The 21,959-nt window shown below is 35.2% G+C and overlaps 1 protein-coding gene across 2 annotated transcripts in view; it reads left to right on the top strand.

The window, feature by feature from the left end:
- The window catches only part of LOC125668375 (uncharacterized), a 45,743-nt gene extending 34,166 nt beyond the window's left edge, over nucleotides 1-11,577 (top strand). For both annotated transcript variants that reach the window (XM_056164248.1, XM_048902497.2), the window contains exons 4-6: nucleotides 4,813-4,973; nucleotides 9,672-9,876; nucleotides 10,843-11,577. In XM_056164248.1, coding sequence (XP_056020223.1) covers nucleotides 4,813-4,973; nucleotides 9,672-9,876; nucleotides 10,843-10,961 — 485 coding nt within the window. In that variant the 3' untranslated portion in view covers nucleotides 10,962-11,577. The remainder of the gene's footprint in view (nucleotides 1-4,812; nucleotides 4,974-9,671; nucleotides 9,877-10,842) is intronic.
- Nucleotides 11,578-21,959: the final 10,382 nt, after the last annotated feature.

Below are 21,959 nucleotides of genomic sequence, written 5' to 3'. Positions count from 1 at the left end.
ACAAGATACTTGAAATTTAGTTTAGGAAGAAATTTTAAAGCATTTTAAGTGGTCCTATCTAAAAAGGAGTCCTTAGGGGGAAAAAACTATGAGATAAATTTTACGACCAATTTGCCATATAGTAATTTTTCATGTTGATGTTTAAATACCATTTTTTTAATGTTTCGTCGCCTTTAAAGATAATATATTATACTATCACTTGATGTGACGAAGGCAAATTGATGTCAAGCACGCGCATTTAAAATACATTTCTGTTCTCATCACAAGTACCCTTCTGTTGTCTTGCAAACAATTGCAGCAGTTTGAATGCAGCTGAAATGAATATTGAACGTACCTTGTTCGCGTGGGACAATGTGTGACAAAGAATACTATTGCATTATACAATGGTGTCATTGAGGACACAGAGTAGAAACCGCCGCCCAGACCGACTGAGTGATACCACGATGCATCAATGCATTATGGGACACAAGTTAAATCAATGTTAGGTTGCTTATAACAGACAAACTTTGAAATGAATACAAGATTAAACAATGTATTTTACTTTTATTTTAATATTCCTGGACCTAATTAGTATTAGGTTGATGATGATAACTAATTGCTGCATATTCGATATTGGGCGATATGTGTATTAAAACCCTGTCGTTTGCTTTCTTCGTTTGTTTTGGGGTTTGGTTTTTTTTGTAATATTTTATAAAAAATAAGAATAAATAACAATTCTCAGTATATCGATATTAACTTGGCGAATTCAAAGGAATGTGCAAGCAATTAAGCAGCTTTGATACGTGTAGTATTGCACATAGCGTGTAAGACTGAAACAATTTGCAGATCAATTTAAGGTGGCATGCTACACCAGAGAAATTTGATATGGATGAAAAGTGGAAGATACATGTATGTACATTGAGGGTATGAAATTGAAAACTTTCAAATTTACTTCATTTAGTAAAAAAAAAAATGCAGTTTTAATAGAAAGCAATCTGGAAAAAAATTTAAAACCCCTGCTGCACTCGAACCCGCGTTATACAGTTCTGCAGTCGATGTGCTTTTTCTCTCTCTCTCTCTCTCTCTCTCTCTTTTATTTGCAGTCGACGTGCTAACCTACTGAGCTACTCAGCTAGGCGATGATTTTTTAAAATGAATAGACAAATATTGCTGATAATTATATTTTCCTCCATGTTTTAATAGGAAGTCAGCCATTATGACGATGTAGAGTACCTCCTTAAATTAAGATCATAGGATACCCAATAGTTTGGACGTATCGTGTGAGGTATATAGAACTTCGCTGTCTTTACGTGGATTTTCTATTATTTGATCAAACAACAAAAATCGGTCATCAGTACACGAAATGTATCAATAAAAATTAAAATTTTGAAGGATTTCAACATTTGGGTAATGTTTTCCCATTGATTTTTCAAGTAAAACTTTGTGAATAATGCACAAATAAAGATATTTTCATAGGAAACGTTTGTGGTAAATATGGGATTTTAGTGATATTAAAACATCTAGAAATAGTTTTACAAAATTATATAACAATATTTTGGGTTATCTTATGTCCTTTATTGCATTGTGTCTCTGGGCTTCAAATGAGACCAGGGCTTATAGACAGTCAGTAGCAGCATGGTCAGAATCATGCGCAGTTGACACGCGAAATGTCTCTGTGCTGTTCGAAAAGGAGTATGCTCATTTCGGGCCGCCAGATAGGCTCCAAAACTTAATTTCTACGCCAAAATTCGGCGTAAAACATCAGTCAGCAACAATTCTCCGGTTTCAGCTTTAGAGGTTACAAATGTACAAAAAGAACATGTATACGATGATAATCAAATATTGTCTGTATGGATTTTTAATTAAGTCAATGAGGTACTTGATTGCAGTTGCATTGGAAGCCCAGACATAGAGTAAACAGTTATCTAGTTATTAAGGGACATGGTATTATAAGAATTGATGGGTGTAAAGTACGACACTTCGACGTGAAATATTATCCACGACACTTTAACACTGCCGGATCACAAGTCTTCTATAAACAGCAAATTGATCGTTCAAGTAGTTATGTTTTTTTCTTGGAAGCCATGGATTGAAAGAGGCATTCAACGTAAGGGCTTCGCTCTGACAGCCAATATCTTCTGTAAAGCAGTTACTAGGACTGACAATGTGTCAGAGTCGATGTACAATTGTAGACGATCGATGTCCAATTTTACCCATCTCTACTCCCAATAAGTATAATAGCGCATTCCTTACACGAACTGTGCGTATTCATAGTGATGATAGCTTTAATTATATCTAAGTGATTTGGATTCAGGAAAATATATACTGCCATGTCCAATAGTTGTATTTTGACGAACTGAGGGGTATTGTAAAGTGGAAGATAATGAGATAAGAAGAATATTATGCCCCGTCGATGCTCGAGTTATCCAGAAAACGATAGAGTTAAAGACAGGTTTAGCACCGTCTCTTCATTTCTTCGAAGTCCGATGTTGCAAAAATAAATTTGATTTACGTCTGAAGATTTTTTAATTTTACACATTTCCTCTTGCCCGGGATGTACATAGCAGTTTTCAATGTTTAGATACAATGTCAAGTCCTGTAAAATATATAGAATAGTCTGTATAATATTTTTTAAACTGCTGCAAAATATTCTACAAATACTCGTATAAAATCTATTTTATTCACTTTCAGTGGTACTCATGTATACCTACATAAATAGTACACGTACACATATACACCTACATAAACAGTACACCTACATAAACAGTACACCTACATAAACAGTACACGTGTACATGTACACCTACATAAACAGTACACCTACATAAACAGTACACCTACATAAACAGTACAAGTGTACATATACACCTACATAAACAGAGCATGTACACATATACACCTACATAAACAGTACACGTACACATGTACACCTACATAAACAGTACATGTGCACATGTATACCTACATAAACAGTACACATGCACATGTACACCTACATAAACAGTACACGTACACATATACATCTACATAAACAGTACACCTACATAAACAGTACACGTGTACATATACACCTACATAAACAGAGCATGTACACATATACACCTACATAAACAGAGCATGTACACATATACACCTACATAAACAGTACACGTGCACATGTACACCTACATAAACAGTACACGTACACATATACATCTACATAAACAGTACACATGCACATATACACCTACATAAACAGTGCATGTGCACATGTACACCTACATAAACAGTACATGTACACATATACACTTACATAAACAGTACACGTGCACATGTACACCTACATAAACAGTAGAAGTACACATGTACACCTACATAAACAGTACAAATATACATGTGCACCTACATAAACAGTACACGTACACATATACACCTCCATAAACAGTACACATGCACATGTACACCTACATAAACAGTACACGTACACATGTACACCTACATAAACAGAACACGTGCACATGTACACCTACATAAACAGTACACGTGCACATGTACACCTACATAAACAGTACACGTACACATATACATCTACATAAACAGTACACATGCACATGTATACCTACATAAACAGTGCATGTGCACATGTACACCTACATAAACAGTGCATGTGCACATGTACACCTACATAAACAGTACATGTACACATATACACTTACATAAACAGTACACGTACACATGTACACCTACATAAACAGTAGAAGTACACATGTACACCTACATAAACAGTACACATGCACATGTACACCTACACAAACAGAACACGTACACATGTACACCTACATAAACAGTGCATGTGCACATGTACACCTACATAAACAGTACATGTACACATATACACTTACATAAACAGTACACGTACACATGTACACCTACATAAACAGTAGAAGTACACATGTACACCTACATAAACAGTACACATGCACATGTACACCTACACAAACAGAACACGTACACATGTACACCTACATAAACAGTGCACATACAAATGAAAACTTACATAAACAGTACAAGTATACATGTACACTTACACAAACAGTACACGTGCACATGTACACCTACATAAACAGTACACGTGCACATGTACACCTACATAAACAGTATTCATGCACATGCACACCTGCATAAACAGTACACATGCACATGTACACCTACATAACAGTGCGAGTACTCATGTACACCTACATAAATTTGTAACAGTACGAGTACTCATTTACACCTACACAGAAATGGCCATGTAAATGACATATCATCAGTCTAGATTGCGACATGGTTAACTTATAACGTTAGACGGTTTAGTTTACGACATTGTATAATCTCACGGGTCATCTAGTGCCCAAGAAAACAAATGAAATGGGTTTAGTATTAGCGTTATGAGACTTATATGCAGAGATAGATTTACGAGTACCAGGTTTATACAACACAAAGGAATTGAAAGCTTGGGGATTGTTCGGTGTATGATAGGTATAAGTTGCATGTTACGTAACATGACGTAAAAACAAATTTCATTTTATCATTAAACCTGAAAGATTGTGATATCAATACTACAATCTATAGAAACACTCTCAGAACCTCATTTATCAGTGAAAAATTGATCAATTACAACTTACAGATTCAGGAAATGTTTTTTTATTTCACCCAAAACGCATATTTTCATATTGATAATTACACTGTGAATCTTTTAAACTACATGTATATCATAACTGTTAGAATTGCATTGTACCACAATATAAGATATATCCTGAATGTCTGTTACCTATATTATGAGGTTATTTATTTGTTTTTTGTGTTTTGTAGGTGTCCTGAAAGATTACCTACGGGAGTTACCAGAACCTCTTTTTACCAATGCCCTCTATCAAATGCTTCTTGATGCTCTGAGCGTGCGCTTGCCCAGTGACCCGGATGGTAGTGCAAAACTTATGCTTAGCATTCTTGAGTGCCTTCCAAAAGCCAACCAGGTACACGTTACAAGGATAGGGTTAATTAATGTTCAACATGTACAAAATAATTCATGGAAAGCCATGCTAAAGTGAAACTCTCAGATTGTCTCTCACTTTAATAGAATTCTACTTATTTAGAATCGGTAAAATTTGCAGTAAATGAGATTATGTAATGACATTTTACTGTTGCCTAAAATATTCATTTCAACTGTTCCTTAATAACTTCATTTAAGGACACACGCGACATTTCTCAATAATATATAATTTTCCGTGACATTTAACGTACAATTCACATTTCAACAAAAACTCCTGAGGCGTATTACCATGTCTGTAGCATATTTTGATAGTTGGTTGTTGCAAGTAAAAATGTAAAGGCAGCTCTTATGTATTACAGTAAATTTGTGTTGCTTAAAAGGACATTATTATAGCAAATAAGGAGAGAACAATCTTCGAAACATTTGGGTATCGAACCAGGGACCCTTTCATTTGTGGTTCAATGATATAACCACTGAGCCACCCAGGGCGATATATACAAAGTATGGCAACATTACTAAAATATAAAACTGTAATCTATTTCGGAAATCATACAAGAACTCTTCATATCGAGGAGATGAAAATTAATTTTAGAGAGAGTGTCAAAACGTCGCGAGTGTCCTTAATTCTTTGAATGACCTATGCTGTTTCGTATACATTTTGTAATATATCACAGTTACTCTGTAAAATGGGTCTAGTATTGAAGGAAAAACTAGACTTAAAGCTGAGCAAGATCTGATATATATACTTACTAACATTAAGCTTGAAGAGGTATAATAAATCGTCATAATGTCCGACGTCCTTTTGAAATTTGAATAGAAACAATAAATATCAGCAATGCATAATCGCCTAGCTTGGTAGCCCAGTAGGTTTACATGTCGACTGTTGATCCATAGCCCGTGCATTGCAGCCTAACTGGAGTTTTCAAGATTGTTTTCTACTAAAACTGCGTTTTGGTTTAACTAAATAAGGTAAATTTGAAACTTTTCAGTTGAGATATCCCCCACTTTCCATTCACACCAGATTTCTCTTATGTGGTATTCATCATTAATATAATTCTGAGTATGCATAGAAAGTCAGAATTGATTTTTATTACGGACTACTCCGTTTGTCTAATCAAGATACAAGGCTCACAGCGGGTGTAATAGGTTAACAGGGACTGATTCCTCCTCTTAGGCACCGGATCTCACCTCTGGTATGTCCAGGGGTCCGAGTTTGCCCGTCTCTTAATTTTGTATTCTTAATGGGATTCATGAGATCACTGTTCGTTGTCTTCACATGTTCATTTGTGTACCTCCCTACAATGTGCCCTCTAAAGCTATTGTCTGAGACTTTCTTGTACTATGAAGACGATGACTTCTGGTGTTTTATTGTGTATCTTAGAGATTTACAGTGCATGAAATGAATGTAGACTGTACAAAAAAATCACACAGCTGTTGAATGTAATCTACATACCTCCAGCTTGTCATGACAACTTGACATTTTGTTGAATTGGTATGAAGTTTTTTCGTGCTCACCACAGCTTTGTGTTTGCTGTTATTTTTCACTGACCGGTCGACAGGGAATGGTTACTCCTTCTAGGCACCTGATTCCACCTCTGGTATATCCAGGGTCCTTGTTTGCTCAACTTTCTATATTATATTCCTTTAAGGAGTTTTGAGATTGATCACTGTTCGTTATCTTCACCTTTAACTGAATAGAAAACACACCCCTATCACTTTTATAATAATTGCCATTTATTTAAATGGTGATACAAGTTTTTAATATAACAATAAAGATGGGTTTGCAAACAGAAATTAGAGAAATATAAACAAATTGAATATAAAGATAAAATTCAATGTACCAGTAGTTAAACACTGACCTGGTACGCAAAAACCTATAATGTACCAGCAGTAACCACTAGATCTGAATAGGAAGAAGAACCCGTATTATAAAGGGATATAGTTATTCTTAGCATTATATTAAACATGGTACGAAATATTCAGATTTAGAAGCACGTATCAAAACTCGCAATGCTATACATTTAATCTGACAGAATATTACAAAATCGAAACTGGACCAGCAGTTAAATACTGGCCCAGCAAGAGCGGTGAATATGTATATACATCACTAACAATACAGACGTTTATAAGGAGGGAATAATTACATGTACCATGCCTTCGTACATGAGCAGAACACACTTTGCTAGCACTTTCATTGGACAGGAATCCGTACACGGTGACTACTACAGCGGTTAACCACATGCTTGGACTAGTAGTATACAATCTGTCATATTACATAACAAATGGCATTGTTTAACATTTATCTCCTGACTTGCTTCTATGTAATTGATGTTAAGTAGAATTTCAATCGAAATGATTTGATTCTAATATATCTGTGCAAGGCACTCGAATCCTAATGACCCTTATGTTGAATGCAAAAGTGAACATAAATAACAGTGATCAATTTAATAAATCCTATCAAGAAATCAAAATCAGTAGGGCAAACAGAGACCCCTGGACACACAAAAGGTGGGATCAGGAGGAGGAAGCATATCCTGTTGACCAGACACACGCCTGCCATGAGCCCTTCATCTTCACAAAGTAAACAGAGTGATCTGTAGTCAAAATCAGTGTGTCAAGAACGGTCTAACAATTGATATGAAACACGTCAGACAACATTCTACCTAATGACAGATTGTATTTTCAAATTGGATCATTATAACGATCATATAATTTGCGAAATGCTGACTTTCAACGAGAATGTTGTAACCCGAGTATTGTAAACCCATTTCTCAGTAGCCCTGAAACTCTCAGAGAACACCCCAACTTTGCAGCATTAATGATCGCTCAAATCCCTTGTAATACTTTATACTAATAACGGCTGCTGATACCGCTTTCGAATGTCCCATACATAACTAGGTTGTCATTAGTGACTTGAAAGAAAGGACTCGACATATGTAAGCGAAATTGCTTTTGCTGTTTTATGTATCGAGGTCGGATTGACATAGGTCAAAGTTGGATTGACCAACTTCCCAAAATTCTCCCATGTGATCAAATTCAAAACAGTGATTGGCTAATTGAGCTTAGTGATAGGATATTGGAGTAATTAATGTAAATGGAGAATTTGTTAATTATATAATCAGGTAATGGGAAGACTCTGATACGTGGAGATGGAAAATTGTTCACTCTAATGATTGAATTGCAATGATAGGAAAGATTCTATACGTTAGTGATGAACAAAAAAACATCTAATGCATAAATACAATTATTCAAAATAATTTTGTTTGATATACAAGAAACGAACTTGGAATTACGAGCGTATTTTGTATCGTTGGGGAATTGATAGTAAATATTATTAGAAATGAAGCTTAATGTATGATACAATAGATTAGTTTAAAATCTGAGATTTTATTTGAGCTTTCAGGTTTTTGATATGAAATCTTTTAACAATAGTTACCCATCTTTATGATAGCATCGAGAGAAATCCATTAGGATCGTTCATGATGTGGGACCAACTTATGGTTGTTCGAATAGAGATCAGCTGTATATTCATTTTTTCTGTTGACATAGACGTTAGGAGTTGTCATGTTGTGAACTAATATACAGTACCACCCTTCGTTTCAACTATGAAAAAAATGAAATGTTGCATCGTAATACCCATATAGTAACAATCATTAAATCTGTGCGAGAAGCGATCAACAGATTTTTATATCCTGTTTCTCTATAGCCCCAAGAATAACCCTGACTATGGTGCTATTATATACTTCTGTAGTACTACAGTATAAGTAAATAAGAGTTACTATGAAGGAATTTCAAACTGTCCACCAAATCGATTTGTGGCAGTTTCCTCCTCTTGAAGGCACGGCAGAAAGCCACGGGACAAATATGTAGTTACAGTTTCGGAAATTAGATAAAGATTTCTTTAATTCCTTTGGGAACGATTTGATATAAATCATCATGCAGAAATCGATTCCCTGAAACACTGCGCTATTTTTACCTGATTAAATTACGAGAGCAGATTGCATATTATGCTTTCTATTATATCTCCTGGGTAAATATATATTGTGCAGTTTTTACAAATAAAGAAACGTGTTTTATGTTATCTTTCAAATATTGGAAGTACAATTTCGATCGGTTTTGCACTTTATATCATTAAAAGAAGTAAAAAAGGCTGCAAACTTGCTGAGTTGCTGTGTGTAGACCATGCTATTTTAAGATATAAAATAATAATTTTAGAATTACACGTCAAGATGTGCATGATTTAGAGCACCGTTCACAGAATTCAGAATTAAGCATGTACTTTGTTCATCAAGCAACTGAAGACAGTTGGATTCCATTGTGAAAATCGCTTTAGTGTATTTCCTGCGAACTAATCTTGTCGATCCTTAAAAGATATTCTTATCACAGCTCTTTAAATATTAATCAGCAGATGTTGGTTGTTCAGATTTAAAGACGAAGTGTTTGCTTTATGGTATTTGTCCGTGTGGAGTACCACGTGACGATTTCTTCCACATCCTTCTTAGGATCCTGGGCTGTTTCCCATTGCTATAACTTATACTGCTTTCACTAATAGTTCTTCCTGTTGTTTCGCTTTAGCAAGAGATGCAGAATAGAAAAAAGTTCGCCAATTAAGAATAGATAGGAAACATTTAAAGTCTGTCCTACAATGTGATTTTTTTACGCCACCCTCTGACCATTGCAGGAAACTATGGCTTTGGTGTTGAACCACCTGAAGAAGATCTCATCCCACAGCGACAAGAACAAAATGACGATTGATAACCTCGCTGTCTGTTTTGGTCCAGTTCTCCTTTGTCCCTCCCCCAAATCCACAGATGATCAAGCTCTACATTTCAAGAAACATATCGAAGTTCTCAGATACCTCTTGCAAATATGGCCGGAAAACTATGGTGCGTATTTAATGATTATTAAGGTATACTAGTAATTGTACCTACATGTATGGTCTTTTTTTTTTTTATTTTCACCCATTCAATCAATTGTAAAAGTATCGCAAGAAAAGAACGTTGATGTCCGGTCGAAAGTCGGAGACTGTTTTGGGATGTCTGCATATTCGTTAGTCCGCAATTTTAACCTTCGTCATGACTTTTCAAACTCTGTAAGGTGCATTTTGATATTACATGATTGGTGAACTGCATGGCAAAGGTCATTGTTATTTGAAGGTCATTTATCAAGATCCGTGCTACACATCTCGATTTTAAGCTCGTTGTTGTTCAATAAAATTAACCATGTTATATACCTTCAGATACTCTTTAATTCATGTAATACTCATCTGAAAAGTCTACAAATTCCAGTAGAATGATTCTATCTTTAAGGACTCGTTGTTTTGTACGAGTAAGTGCATGCAACCACAGATAGCTCTCAAAGGACCGACAGCTGGTGCTTCATCTAAATAGAAAAAAATAAAGCATTTACGGTCTATCATCTTCGCTATGCAATCTTATTGGATAAATGCACTGTGGAAGAATTCTTATTCTTTGGAATTTTCTATACATGAACCAAGTCTGTATAGTTATTGTTCATTATACCTCTCTATATTAGACTTTAATGTGTTATATTTCATATCTAAGTTGAATTAAGCCAAAGTTTTACTATTTACATAACCTTATATGAAATGCAAAATTAGTTTGTGAAAAGTCTATTGCAAATTGTATCTTGCACTTTTGTTGGGCTAAAACTTTCCATAAAATTGCTCAGGATTGACGGTGATATTTACGAGTATGAGAGCTCATTTCCTCTCCTGTCTGTCCGCCATCAATACCCTTCCGCGCTATGTATTGTTCTCTTGCACTGGAAAGTTCAATTAGATTTCAAGGGTGGGTGGAATCATAATCAGAATATTTCTCTACCTATTCCAGAAATGGTGACAATCAACGTAGAACCAGTCTCCAAAGAAAAGTTCGTGGACTTGGATAAAGATAAAGACGATTCCATGACATCACAACCGGAAAATAACATTCAAATCACAAAGAATTGAAAGCACTACCATCAGAAATTAAATAACACAGCTAATTGAAAAATAACTGTTAATTAATCTACTGATGTCTAAATTCACTTCCATTCAGTGTTCACGGACTTAATGTCTTGTCCTTATTTATGTTTTGGGTAGGTGTTTTCACTGCAGTTTTGATTTCGCGGTTTTGGTCTACAGTGAAAATAACACTGCCTTGAAAACGAGGCTGTTTACGGTATGCCCTACTCTGCACAAAATGTTATTTATTTTTGTTCGTTTTAAAGTTTATTTGGTATTATTATGAAGCATATCTATATACCTATTTTTGTAGAATTTTCATCACACATCGATACATTACTGAGTCAAGGGAATGAATAAATATGAATGTATGATTTCCGATAATGCTCTCTGAATGCACTGTAAACTTCTGATTTCAGTTCTATGGACTAATATTTCAAAGACAACTTGCATTTCCATTTTCATGGTTGCACAGCTTATGACAATTACCTTTCATTGGATATCAACACCACTCAGCACTGGCATTTATGTGATGTTTTGTTGTATGTATTTAGAACATTACAGAGAATTTTTTACAGAATTAGTCAAAAAAAAAATATAATAAATTATTTTGTATTTGAAATGTATTTGCTTTTTTTATGGATTTTTATCTTATATTAAAATCTCAACTCTGGATCCCAAATGGCAATTTCAAGCTCTTGGTCACAGAGAAAGATGTTTGAAGACAAGATGGTCAAGTACTCTGAAAAACAATTTTAACATTTGGAGTATCAACATGCTATAGCAGGAAAGTGCAGTTCTTCGAACAGTCCATAACTAGCGATGTTAAATTCTCAACCTTGGAGTGAACTTTGCTTTCATTATCAAAAAATATGTCCATGGAGAATAAGTCAGAGGCCGGTATATTTAAGGTTTACAACATAATAGTCATTTTATTTCTGATATTATAACGAGTGTGATATATCATAAAATTTACTATACAAGTCAATATAAAATGCTGAAATTGGTAGCTCTGAGGAAAATTCCTTCCTTATGACGCATGTACATGTAAGCAAATTGAATGCATTGTGGGAAATAATTACTAGCCCTGCAGGCATATGGTCACAAGAGATTGTTTTTATGGCAAGTAATGTTGCGAAGAAGTGTGTCAATTTGAAAGTCAATTTTCCAAATTTCCCCGGTTTCTTTTCAATGACAATATCCCTTTAAATCAATCAACACAGGTGATAAATAAAATTTCTTTATACGAGTATGTAAACACACTGTCCACTTAAGTCTCTAAGAATCTGGACTTCCCTGTGATGTTCAAGGTTTCATTTTGTTTTTCATCTTAACCTCCCATACCATATTCCTTGCACACTGTTGACAACTGAGACATTGTGTATGAAAGACCCTGTCCAGGCCCTGTGAAAACCATTAAGCACTATTAAAATCGGCTGTGTAAATCATCAAGCACTATTAAAGTCAAATATTTTCTAAAATTCCTAGCTTTTACTTCCACAGTAAGGAATATTACGAAATAAATTCAATACATATTGCCTATGCGTAAAGAAATACGGTTAACATCGTATCTGGTTTCGGTTTCTTTTTTAAACGAATCGAGTCTTGATCAGTGGTATGTTTTGCAGACATTCTGGGACAAATGCATCGTTTCAAAGATCGATTTGATCTAGCTGAGTTTTAGTGTGACTGAAGTTGTAGTACACAGGTAATATCAATAATGCTTAAAGTATATCTTCAGAAGTACGAGTCGGACTCATCACAATTAAACTGCATACAAAATTTAAAAAGAGTAATGCTTTTCGGAAACGTACAAATGTATTGTGTTGTCTGTCATTGCGCTAAAACTGAACTTATTATCAATCAGTGAACCTCTGACAAATCTAAAAATATCTTGTATGATGCGGGATGCAGCTCATCACAGTTTAGCTGGGCATACGTACATATGGAAATCAATTAAACTTTACGACCCAGGGATCAAATGTTGGGACATAGAAATTTAAAGAAAAACTTTCAACCTACCAACTCTTTTTTTTTTTTTTTTGCATATAACCATGATAACTGGACACGCATTTTTTTTTTTTGCATTAAGAACTTCTAGCAGTGCCCTTTATAAATGCTGTCTGTAATTTATGACTAAAATCTTCTTTTATTTTTTGGACTTAGTACTGTGTTTTAGTTTGAAGTTTTGTTCACCTTTCATTACCATTTCTTGAAACAAAGTTTGAATAAAAATGTTAACATGTATACATGTTTTACTTCATATTTTGCATCTTGGCTCTGTGAATGAATTTAAAGAGGAAGTGATCATTGGTACCTGCTAGGGGATATTAAGCAAATAAAAGCAAAACTGAAAGTCCAACTTCATATAATTAATAAATAACTTTCATTAGACAAGAACACATTATTGACCTGCATTTCCTTACATATGACCAATTTTGGTATGTTTCCCCTTTCATATTTATGAATATTAAATAAGTAAATAAAAAGCAAACATTGCATCCAGGATAGAGCATTTTTACCCTTATTTTTCTCTATTTCGCTTCTGCTTAAGAGGCCCCCAAACCACTCGCCGTAAAATTATGCATCCCCCATTGAAAAAGTCTGGGTACGGGCCTGCTGTCAGCTACCTACCTGTATATAACCTAACAGGAAAGGGGAAGATAACGAACAGTGATCAACCTTATAACTCCTACAAGGAATACAAAACAAATAGCTGGGCACATCCGAACCAGAGGTGGGATCAAGTGCCTAGGAGGAGTAAACATCCCCTGTCGGCCGGTCACATCCGCCGTCAGTCCTGTCTTGTAAGCATCCCCTGTCGACCGGTCACACCCGCCGTCAGCCCTATGTCTTGTAAGCATCCCCTGTTGACCGGTCACATCCGCCGTGAGTCCTGTCTTGATCATTTAAACGGAGTAATCCGTAATCAAAACCAAAGTGTCAATCGGTATGAAACACGTCAGATAGCATCTATCATCATAGAAGACTCTGTCAGCTACCTACCTGTATATACGTGTAACCTAGTATATATATATATATAATAAATACATGCCTGTCATCCATCTCTTTTCCAGTCTAATCCTCGAGTCAGCTGTGACCTTATGTTTAACATTATCTAAATTTAGCCTCACAGTTAGCATGACGTACCGGATGCGGTAACCGACTAGTTGTATTCGGCACGCCCTCACGTCATAATTTTTCTAAGGAAAATTTATCGCTTGTTTTTAATCGTACGTTTCGGGCTCGATATTTCACCATAAGTTGCACGTGGCGAGGTCACGATAGGGTTAGTTTTAAACAGGACACCCCCCCCCCCCTCTTATCCTTAAGCTTCTACACACTTTTTAAGCTTTTAAATATACAATTCATTAACTATCACCTAAACATGTAATTAATCACCTTTTCAGCGATTGGAAGAACTATATCACTGGTAACGAGATCTTTTACTAATACGTAACAAAAGAAGAATAGAAGAATATTTATTCAACCAATTTGGGCCCACAGAGTATTAGGATGCACATTGACAAAGTCCAAAATCACAGACTCATATAACAAAGGAAAACAGAGACAATTGCACTGCATGATGAACAGAGAGTTAGCCATCAAATCTACCAATGCATAAAACACATCAAACACATATTCATGTAGTACAATAGCGACTATTTTGCAGTTATCAACTTGCATGCTATACATGCACATAACTATATTGTACATGTATGTTGTTTTCTTGTATTGAAATTTGCAATTAAAACATTAACATTGGCATAATAAAACAGCAAACTCAGGATCTTCATTTGACAAAATCCATGTAAACAGATCAGTATTCTATAATCTTTAATGTATATTTACAAAACATAAGTATAAAAAGAAAATAAGTGTGTTGATCCCAGATCAGAAAAATAGGGGGAGGGTGCATAATCCATGTCCGAAGGCCTATGGTTTAACAATGATCTATTCTAAAGAACTGCACGTCAATGTATAAATTAAATCCATTTTCACATATAATGCAAATACTGGCCAGTTTATCTTAAATTTTATCACTCCCTTCCGAATGTATCAAGTACCAGTTAGGGTCTTATATGCGCGGTTTCGGTTTAATATAGCATTTGGAGAAATTATGGAGGAGGAGGGGGGGGGGGTCTGACTTCAAATGGGCCCAGGCGAGGTAAATATATTGAAAAATATTATATTAACAATTTGAGTAGGAATTATGTAGGTTAACATTACAATTGATAAAAGTCTGACGGCTGATTAATATTCAGACACTGGGGATGACCTCTTATTTATTTATTTAGTAAATAATTACCACCGTGTGTTGTATCCTAGCACCTAAAATCGCTAATTCTCATATAAATATAGACAGTTTAGGGTAAAATATATATCAATAGCCAAAAGACACTAAGTATCATTACATGTAGTTTGTTGTCTTTGAAAAAAAAAAGCTTTCATTGGGCTCGATATTTGCGTAAGCTGTTTCCGTACATGTATAAAAAAAAAAAAAAAAAAAAAAAAAAGGCGATAAAGCTAAAAAGTTAAGAAAATCAAGCTCATTTGAGTGTTTATTACCACCGCAAATTCTGCTGGAAAACATTGACCACGATTGACGCGCGGGCGCGCCGAAAACAACTAGTCCGGTAGCCTAGTGGTTAGAGCTTTCGCTTTGCAACTGTGACGTTCCGGTGTGATGATAAATGCTAGCGTTTAATATGAGTAGTGACAAGTGCGCGGCATTAAAAGTGAAAGTCACAGGGCTTTCGGATATCCTCACTTCTTCGGCCTAGAGCGCCATGCACGGGTAAAAAATTAGACTTTACATCCACAGTTTGTGGCGTCTCTACACGAGTGAAAAATTCGTGAATGGCACCAACACACCATACGGCTAGCAGTGAGTTTCCATTTAACTTCTGACCCCTTAGCACTTTACTATGAGATCTATTTATTGCATATCTTCTTCAACATGAAAGTTCCCTATGCTAAATTATCATAATTAAAAATCATTCAAGTATTTCTCATAATACACTCAGACCTTTAAACACACTGTATTAAACTCATTTTCATCTTTTCAAAATGAGTATACAAACTCTTTGTACCGCTGTCACGTATGGTTTCGAAAACATAGCTATAACTCTTACTTAAATATTGTGACACAAGACTTGGAGAGCATTGTTAACTCAAACCAAGCTACTGACAAATAAGTTAATGTTACAGGGGTTTCAATGGTATCGTTTAAAGTAATATTTTCGCAAATTTTATGGACATTATAATGTTATAATTTTGCAAATCGTAAAAGCTACAGTACATGTATCATTGGGTTGAATGGTGCCCGATGTGTTTCAAACCAATTGTTAGGCCGTTCTTCACATGCTGATTGTGATTATAGATTACCTCGTTTACCTGATCAAGATATTGGCTCATGGTGGGTGTGACCGGTCAACAGGGAATGTTTACTCCTTCTAGGTACCTGATCCCACCTCAGGTATGTCCAGGGGTCCGTGTTTGTCCTTCTCGTATTTTTATAGGATTTATGTTTTGACTATTTGTTATCTTCACTTGTTCCTAGATATTTTGTCCAATACAAAAACGTTTGGTGGACAGGACATACGTTTCAAAACGGCCACTACAAAGCTTTTTGATGAGCTCACACTTGCCGAATTTCACATTTCTGTATTGTAAATTAGTAATAGTGTATATTCTTTAGAATAGAAATTGATGGTAAAAATCAAATAAACAAAATTTCAGAGCAATATTTTGTAGCATTACTTACTATTCAGACAGGTCTTTTGAAATCACTAAATACAATTGGGTCGCATTGTACAGCCTTCATTGAGGTATACCTGTACTTTTGTAAAATACCATCATTCTTGCACAGCAAACAAGTGTACTGAAACGTACAGGTATCTACACAAGTCGCAGACAAATGGAGTAAAATTGAGAATTGCTTTTAATTATTGTGTCTGAAAAACACAGATGATGACGTCACCAAGTTCGGATAATTTACCCGGAAAATTGCCTGGTAGATATCTCACCAAATGCTGCTAATTTTACAAATCTAATGATTTCACCTAGAGCACAATTATTGGAGAAATATTTATAGGTTATAGACTTTGTATGGGAAAATATGACGACCGAGTTTTTTGGCGCGTAGACGGACCGAGCTTGCAATGTCCGTCCGCGACAAAAAACGAGGTCGTCATATTTTCCCATACAAAGTCTATAACCTTTTTATTACATACTTTCAATTTCATTTAGAGACTAACAATAATTTTATTTTTAACAATTTCTTTATTGGTTTTACTGAGTGAAAGATGAAAAACACAAACAATTTGAAAATTAACGGCGTAGTTCTGGCTTGTGACGTAATGTTTGTGGGCAAACTTTTAAAGAAAAAAGAAGAGATGAAATTGAAAGTATATAATAAAGCTAAATATCGCTAAGGTAACCAGAAATGTTGCTAAATACCGCAAAATTCCCCCAAAACGTCGTTAAATTCAACAAACTTCATCAAAATAGCTATATACCGAAAACTTCACCAGAAATATAGCTAAATACCGCAAACTTCACCAGAAATACTGTCTAAGAGAAATGTCATTAACTGTTGTAACTTTTAGTAGAAAGTGTTGAAATTTTTACCAAAAGCAACGTTCGGGGAATTGTCACTAGATGATATTGACTTTACCAGAAGAAATCACATAAGCCTCGAACTTGCTTAAAACAACGTTTTGGAGATTTTTTTCCTAAATGCTCCTTAGCTTACCAGGAGCTGAATTTAAATGAAATACCGTGAAATGCCGCTGACCGTATTATAAATGCTCTTTGGATTGACTGTCTTTATATTCAACCAGTACCACAAGTCGCCACTGACCAGAAGCAGTTTGGGTAAAGTGTCACAAAATGCTATAAAGGGCTATATGAAAAGGTGAAGATAACGAACAGTAATCAATTTCATAACTCCTATAAGCAATACAAAATAGAGAGTTGGTCAAACACGGACCCCTGGATATATCAGAGGTGGGATCAGGTGCCTGGGAGGAGTAAGCATGTCGTACGGTCACACCCACCGTGAGCCCTTTATTTTGATTAGGTAAACGGAGTAACCCGTGGTCAGAATCAATATCAATGTGCCAAGAACACGTTACAATGATTTAGTAAGCATCCCCTGTGGACCGGTTACACCTGCCGTGAGCCCTATAACTTGGTCAGGTAAACGGAGTTATCCGTAGTAAGAATCAGAATATGCCAAGAACGGTCTAACAATTGGTATGAAACACGTCAGACAGCATTTGACACAATGACAGATTGCATTGGCAAAGTAGATCGTTATAACATTATGACCATATATTTCGCGATTTGCTGACTTAAAACGAGACTGTTGAGACCCTTGTAACAGAAACTTTTTGTCAGTACCCTGTCTCGATTTAAAAACTGATCCTACACAGAACAATACGATAAGGACTTTATTTGCCGTGCTATTGTTTCTTTCTGAGCAAGAATTCCAATACAACGCAGCCGTTAATCTCTTTTTCTTAAAAACAGACGTAAAACCAGGCCTGGAGGTTATAAAACATTTTTGTTTTGGGTACAACTCTGAACAAGCTTCGAAACATACTCGAAAAATCTTGAGCATGTACTCCATTTGAATGTAAGAATGGTTTTATAAAAGTTTTATAACCTTCACTTTTGAGCATGTGTACGATTTAGAGAACATAGTTTGAGTCTGAGTATGAGAATGTGCTCAAAAAAGTTTTATAACCTCCAGGCCGGGTGTGACCGGTCGACAGGGGATCCTTACTCCTTCTAGGCACCTGATCCCACATTTGATATATCTAGGTTCTTTGTTTGCCCAACTCTCTATATTATATTCCTTTAAGGAGTTATGAGATTGAACACTGTTCGTTATCTTCACCCTTTCATACTTCAATATTTTATTGCTAACGTCCAATTAACAACTCAACTTTGTGATTATGTCTCGGAATTGATTCGATACGTACAAGCATGTTCTGCATATTATCAGTTTTAATTCAAGGTAGGCAACTGAAAAATAAGTTGATGTCACAGTATTTTCAACATTGTTTTTAAAAAGTCAGTATTTCGCAAATTTTATGGTCGTTATAACGATCTAATTTATAAATAGAACTTGTCATTAGATCGAATACTGTCTGGCGTATTCATATCAATTGTTAGGCCGTTCTTTACATACTGGTTTTACTACGGATTACTCCGTTTACCTGATTAAGATATAGGGCGGGTGTGACCTATCATATGTCATATGTCGATTCGATACATCCCTGTGAACTCGAAATAAAGGACACCACAGAGTCGTCCACCTCTGCTTCATAGTTAGATATTTTATTGAAAAGAGATATTAACGACAAACTAACAACTCAACTTTATGATAAACGGGATGATTTCAGCTTCTCCATCGTCAATTTCCGATATTTATGCAGCAATATTCCATTATCACCTGCATATGGTGTTTATATCTCTCAACTGATTCGATACACAAGAGTTTGTTCTGTGTATGATAAGTTTTTAAATCGAGACAGGCTACTGACAAAAAAGTTCATCTTTCAGGGTTTTCAACAGTCTCGTTTAAAGTCTGCATTTCGCAAATTCTATGGTCGTTATAACAATCTAGTTTGCCAACACAACCTATCATTGGATTAAATACGGTCTTACTTGTTTCATATCGATTGTTAGGCCGTTCTTGGCACACTGATTTTGACTACGGATAACTGTGTTTACCTGATCAAGATATAGGGCTCACGTCGGGTGTGACCGGTCAACAGGGGATGCTTACTCCTCCTAGACACCTGGTCCCACCTCTGGTGTGTCCAAGGATCCGTGTTTGCCCAACCTTCTAATTTTTATTGTTTAAATTAGGCGTTATGAAATTAATCACTGTTCATTATCTTTGCCTTTCATACCAGTCGTTAAAGGGACTGATTCACGATTTTCCCCCAAATTTTGTTTTTCACTTTCAATGATCAAAATCTACAGTCTAATATGTTTAGAAGGTTTCACAAAAAAATAAGGTTATTCATCATTGACAGAAGCTCATTATAGAGAGTTTATTATTTGTTTTGAAAACAAAGACTGAGGTTTGTTATTGTTTACGAAGTTTTCATAATGAATGGATATTGAACTATTATTACATATATCACATCTCAAGTATACTTTAGGTAAAATGTGTCATTTAAAACTTAAAATTTGTGATTGTGCAAAGTGAAAATGCTTTAAATTACAAAATTGACATTTCACTAGTTTGTTTGTTTACATAAAAAGACCCGAGTCTTTGTTTACATAACACAGAATCAAAGCTAAAATATTGCTCTTATCCTTGCGTTCAGGCGGTCCAAATTTTGGTTGTCAACATTAAATTAGTTATATTGTCAATTTTTAACATTAACAAAAAAAATTAAAAATAGTTCTTTTGAAAAACGTGAACCAGTCCCTTTAAACTGTTCTTTACACACTGGTTTTGATTACGGATTACTCCGTTTACCTGATCAAGATATAGGGCTTACAGCGGGTGTGATCGGTCGACAGGGAATTCTTAATCTTCCTGGGTACCTGATCCCTCCTGTGGTATGTCCAGAGATCCGTGTTTATTTTATTCGTAATTTTTATAGGAGTTATGAGATTGATCACTGTTTGTTATCTTCACCTTTATAGGAGTTATGAGATTGATCACTGTTTGTTATCTTCACCTTTATAGGAGTTATGAGATTGATCACTGTTCGTTATCTTCACCTTTATAGGAGTTATGAGATTGATCACTGTTCGTTATCTTCACCTTTATAGGAGTTATGAGATTGATCACTGTTCGTTATCTTCACCTTTATAGGAGTTATGAGATTGATCACTGTTCGTTATCTTCACCTTTATAGGAGTTATGAGATTGATCACTGTTCGTTATCTTCACTTTTATAGGAGTTATGAGATTGATCACTGTTCGTTATCTTCACCTTTATAGGAGTTATGAGATTGACCACTGTTCGTTATCTTCACCTTTATAGGAGTTATGAGATTGATCACTGTTCGTTATCTTCACTCTTCCATTTACGTCCATTTTATGCTTTTGCTTCGTCTTATTCTTCTTACAGACATTTTGCGGGATAAAGATTGGATTGGCCGCGATATTACTTCTAAAAAAAGTATTTACTTACAAAACTTATCATTATTTTAGTACTTAAAAGTTCAATGATTGATGCCGATTTTTGTGTTGTCTATTACTCCCTGACTCTTTGAAGTAAGGATTATTTGTGTGTTCATGTTGTTCTATTTTGCTTTTCCTTTTACAGTTCTCTTTTCTTTTGCAAGCCTGTGATATACATATATTTGTTATTTTCTATACCACGGTATTTAATTTGTTGCTGTATACTTAAGATTTGTCGAAATACAAGTTCCTCAGAGCCTACGTTGTACTGTTATATGATCGACACTAAAAAGCTTCTGTATCTTAACTAATTCATCATGTAAAAAGAAAGAAGTTCTAATTTACAATCTAAAGAGTACGTACGCATAAATCCAATGATATGCTGGTACCTCATTTAAGAATAATGTTTTTTGCGTAACCAGTGCGAATTTTCTTTTTATCAAAGTTTGGTCATTTATAGTCAGTCCGACGGATGTTTCAGGTTACATGTCTGAACGTACACTAATGTTGAAAAGGGGTGGCATTTCAAAACTCTGAACCTTTTCTATGAAAACATTATTATTGTTTAATTTCCAGTCATGTCAATGAATAGTCAACTGAATAATCTATTAATCTAGATAGTGACTTTTTAACTTCAAAAATTGATTTCCAAGTTTAAAGCAAAAAACTTCAATGTCATGAATATCAGCCTGTTAATGATGGATTCGAAATTCATATAATGCTGTCAGGCTCCTCGCTTCCAAAGATCACGTGACATTTGCGACACCAGATTTGCGCTGTGTGACGGAAGCGATCTTTCTTGTAATGACATCCTGTCTGCTGAAGATTGATTTTGTGAGACTATT

The sequence above is a fragment of the Ostrea edulis genome, chromosome 4 (genome assembly GCF_947568905.1).
Source record: "Ostrea edulis chromosome 4, xbOstEdul1.1, whole genome shotgun sequence".
NCBI classification, from domain to species: Eukaryota; Metazoa; Mollusca; class Bivalvia; order Ostreida; family Ostreidae; genus Ostrea; species Ostrea edulis.
The sequence above is the reverse complement of the archived record's forward strand: the minus strand, read 5'-3'. Positions and strand labels throughout refer to the sequence as shown.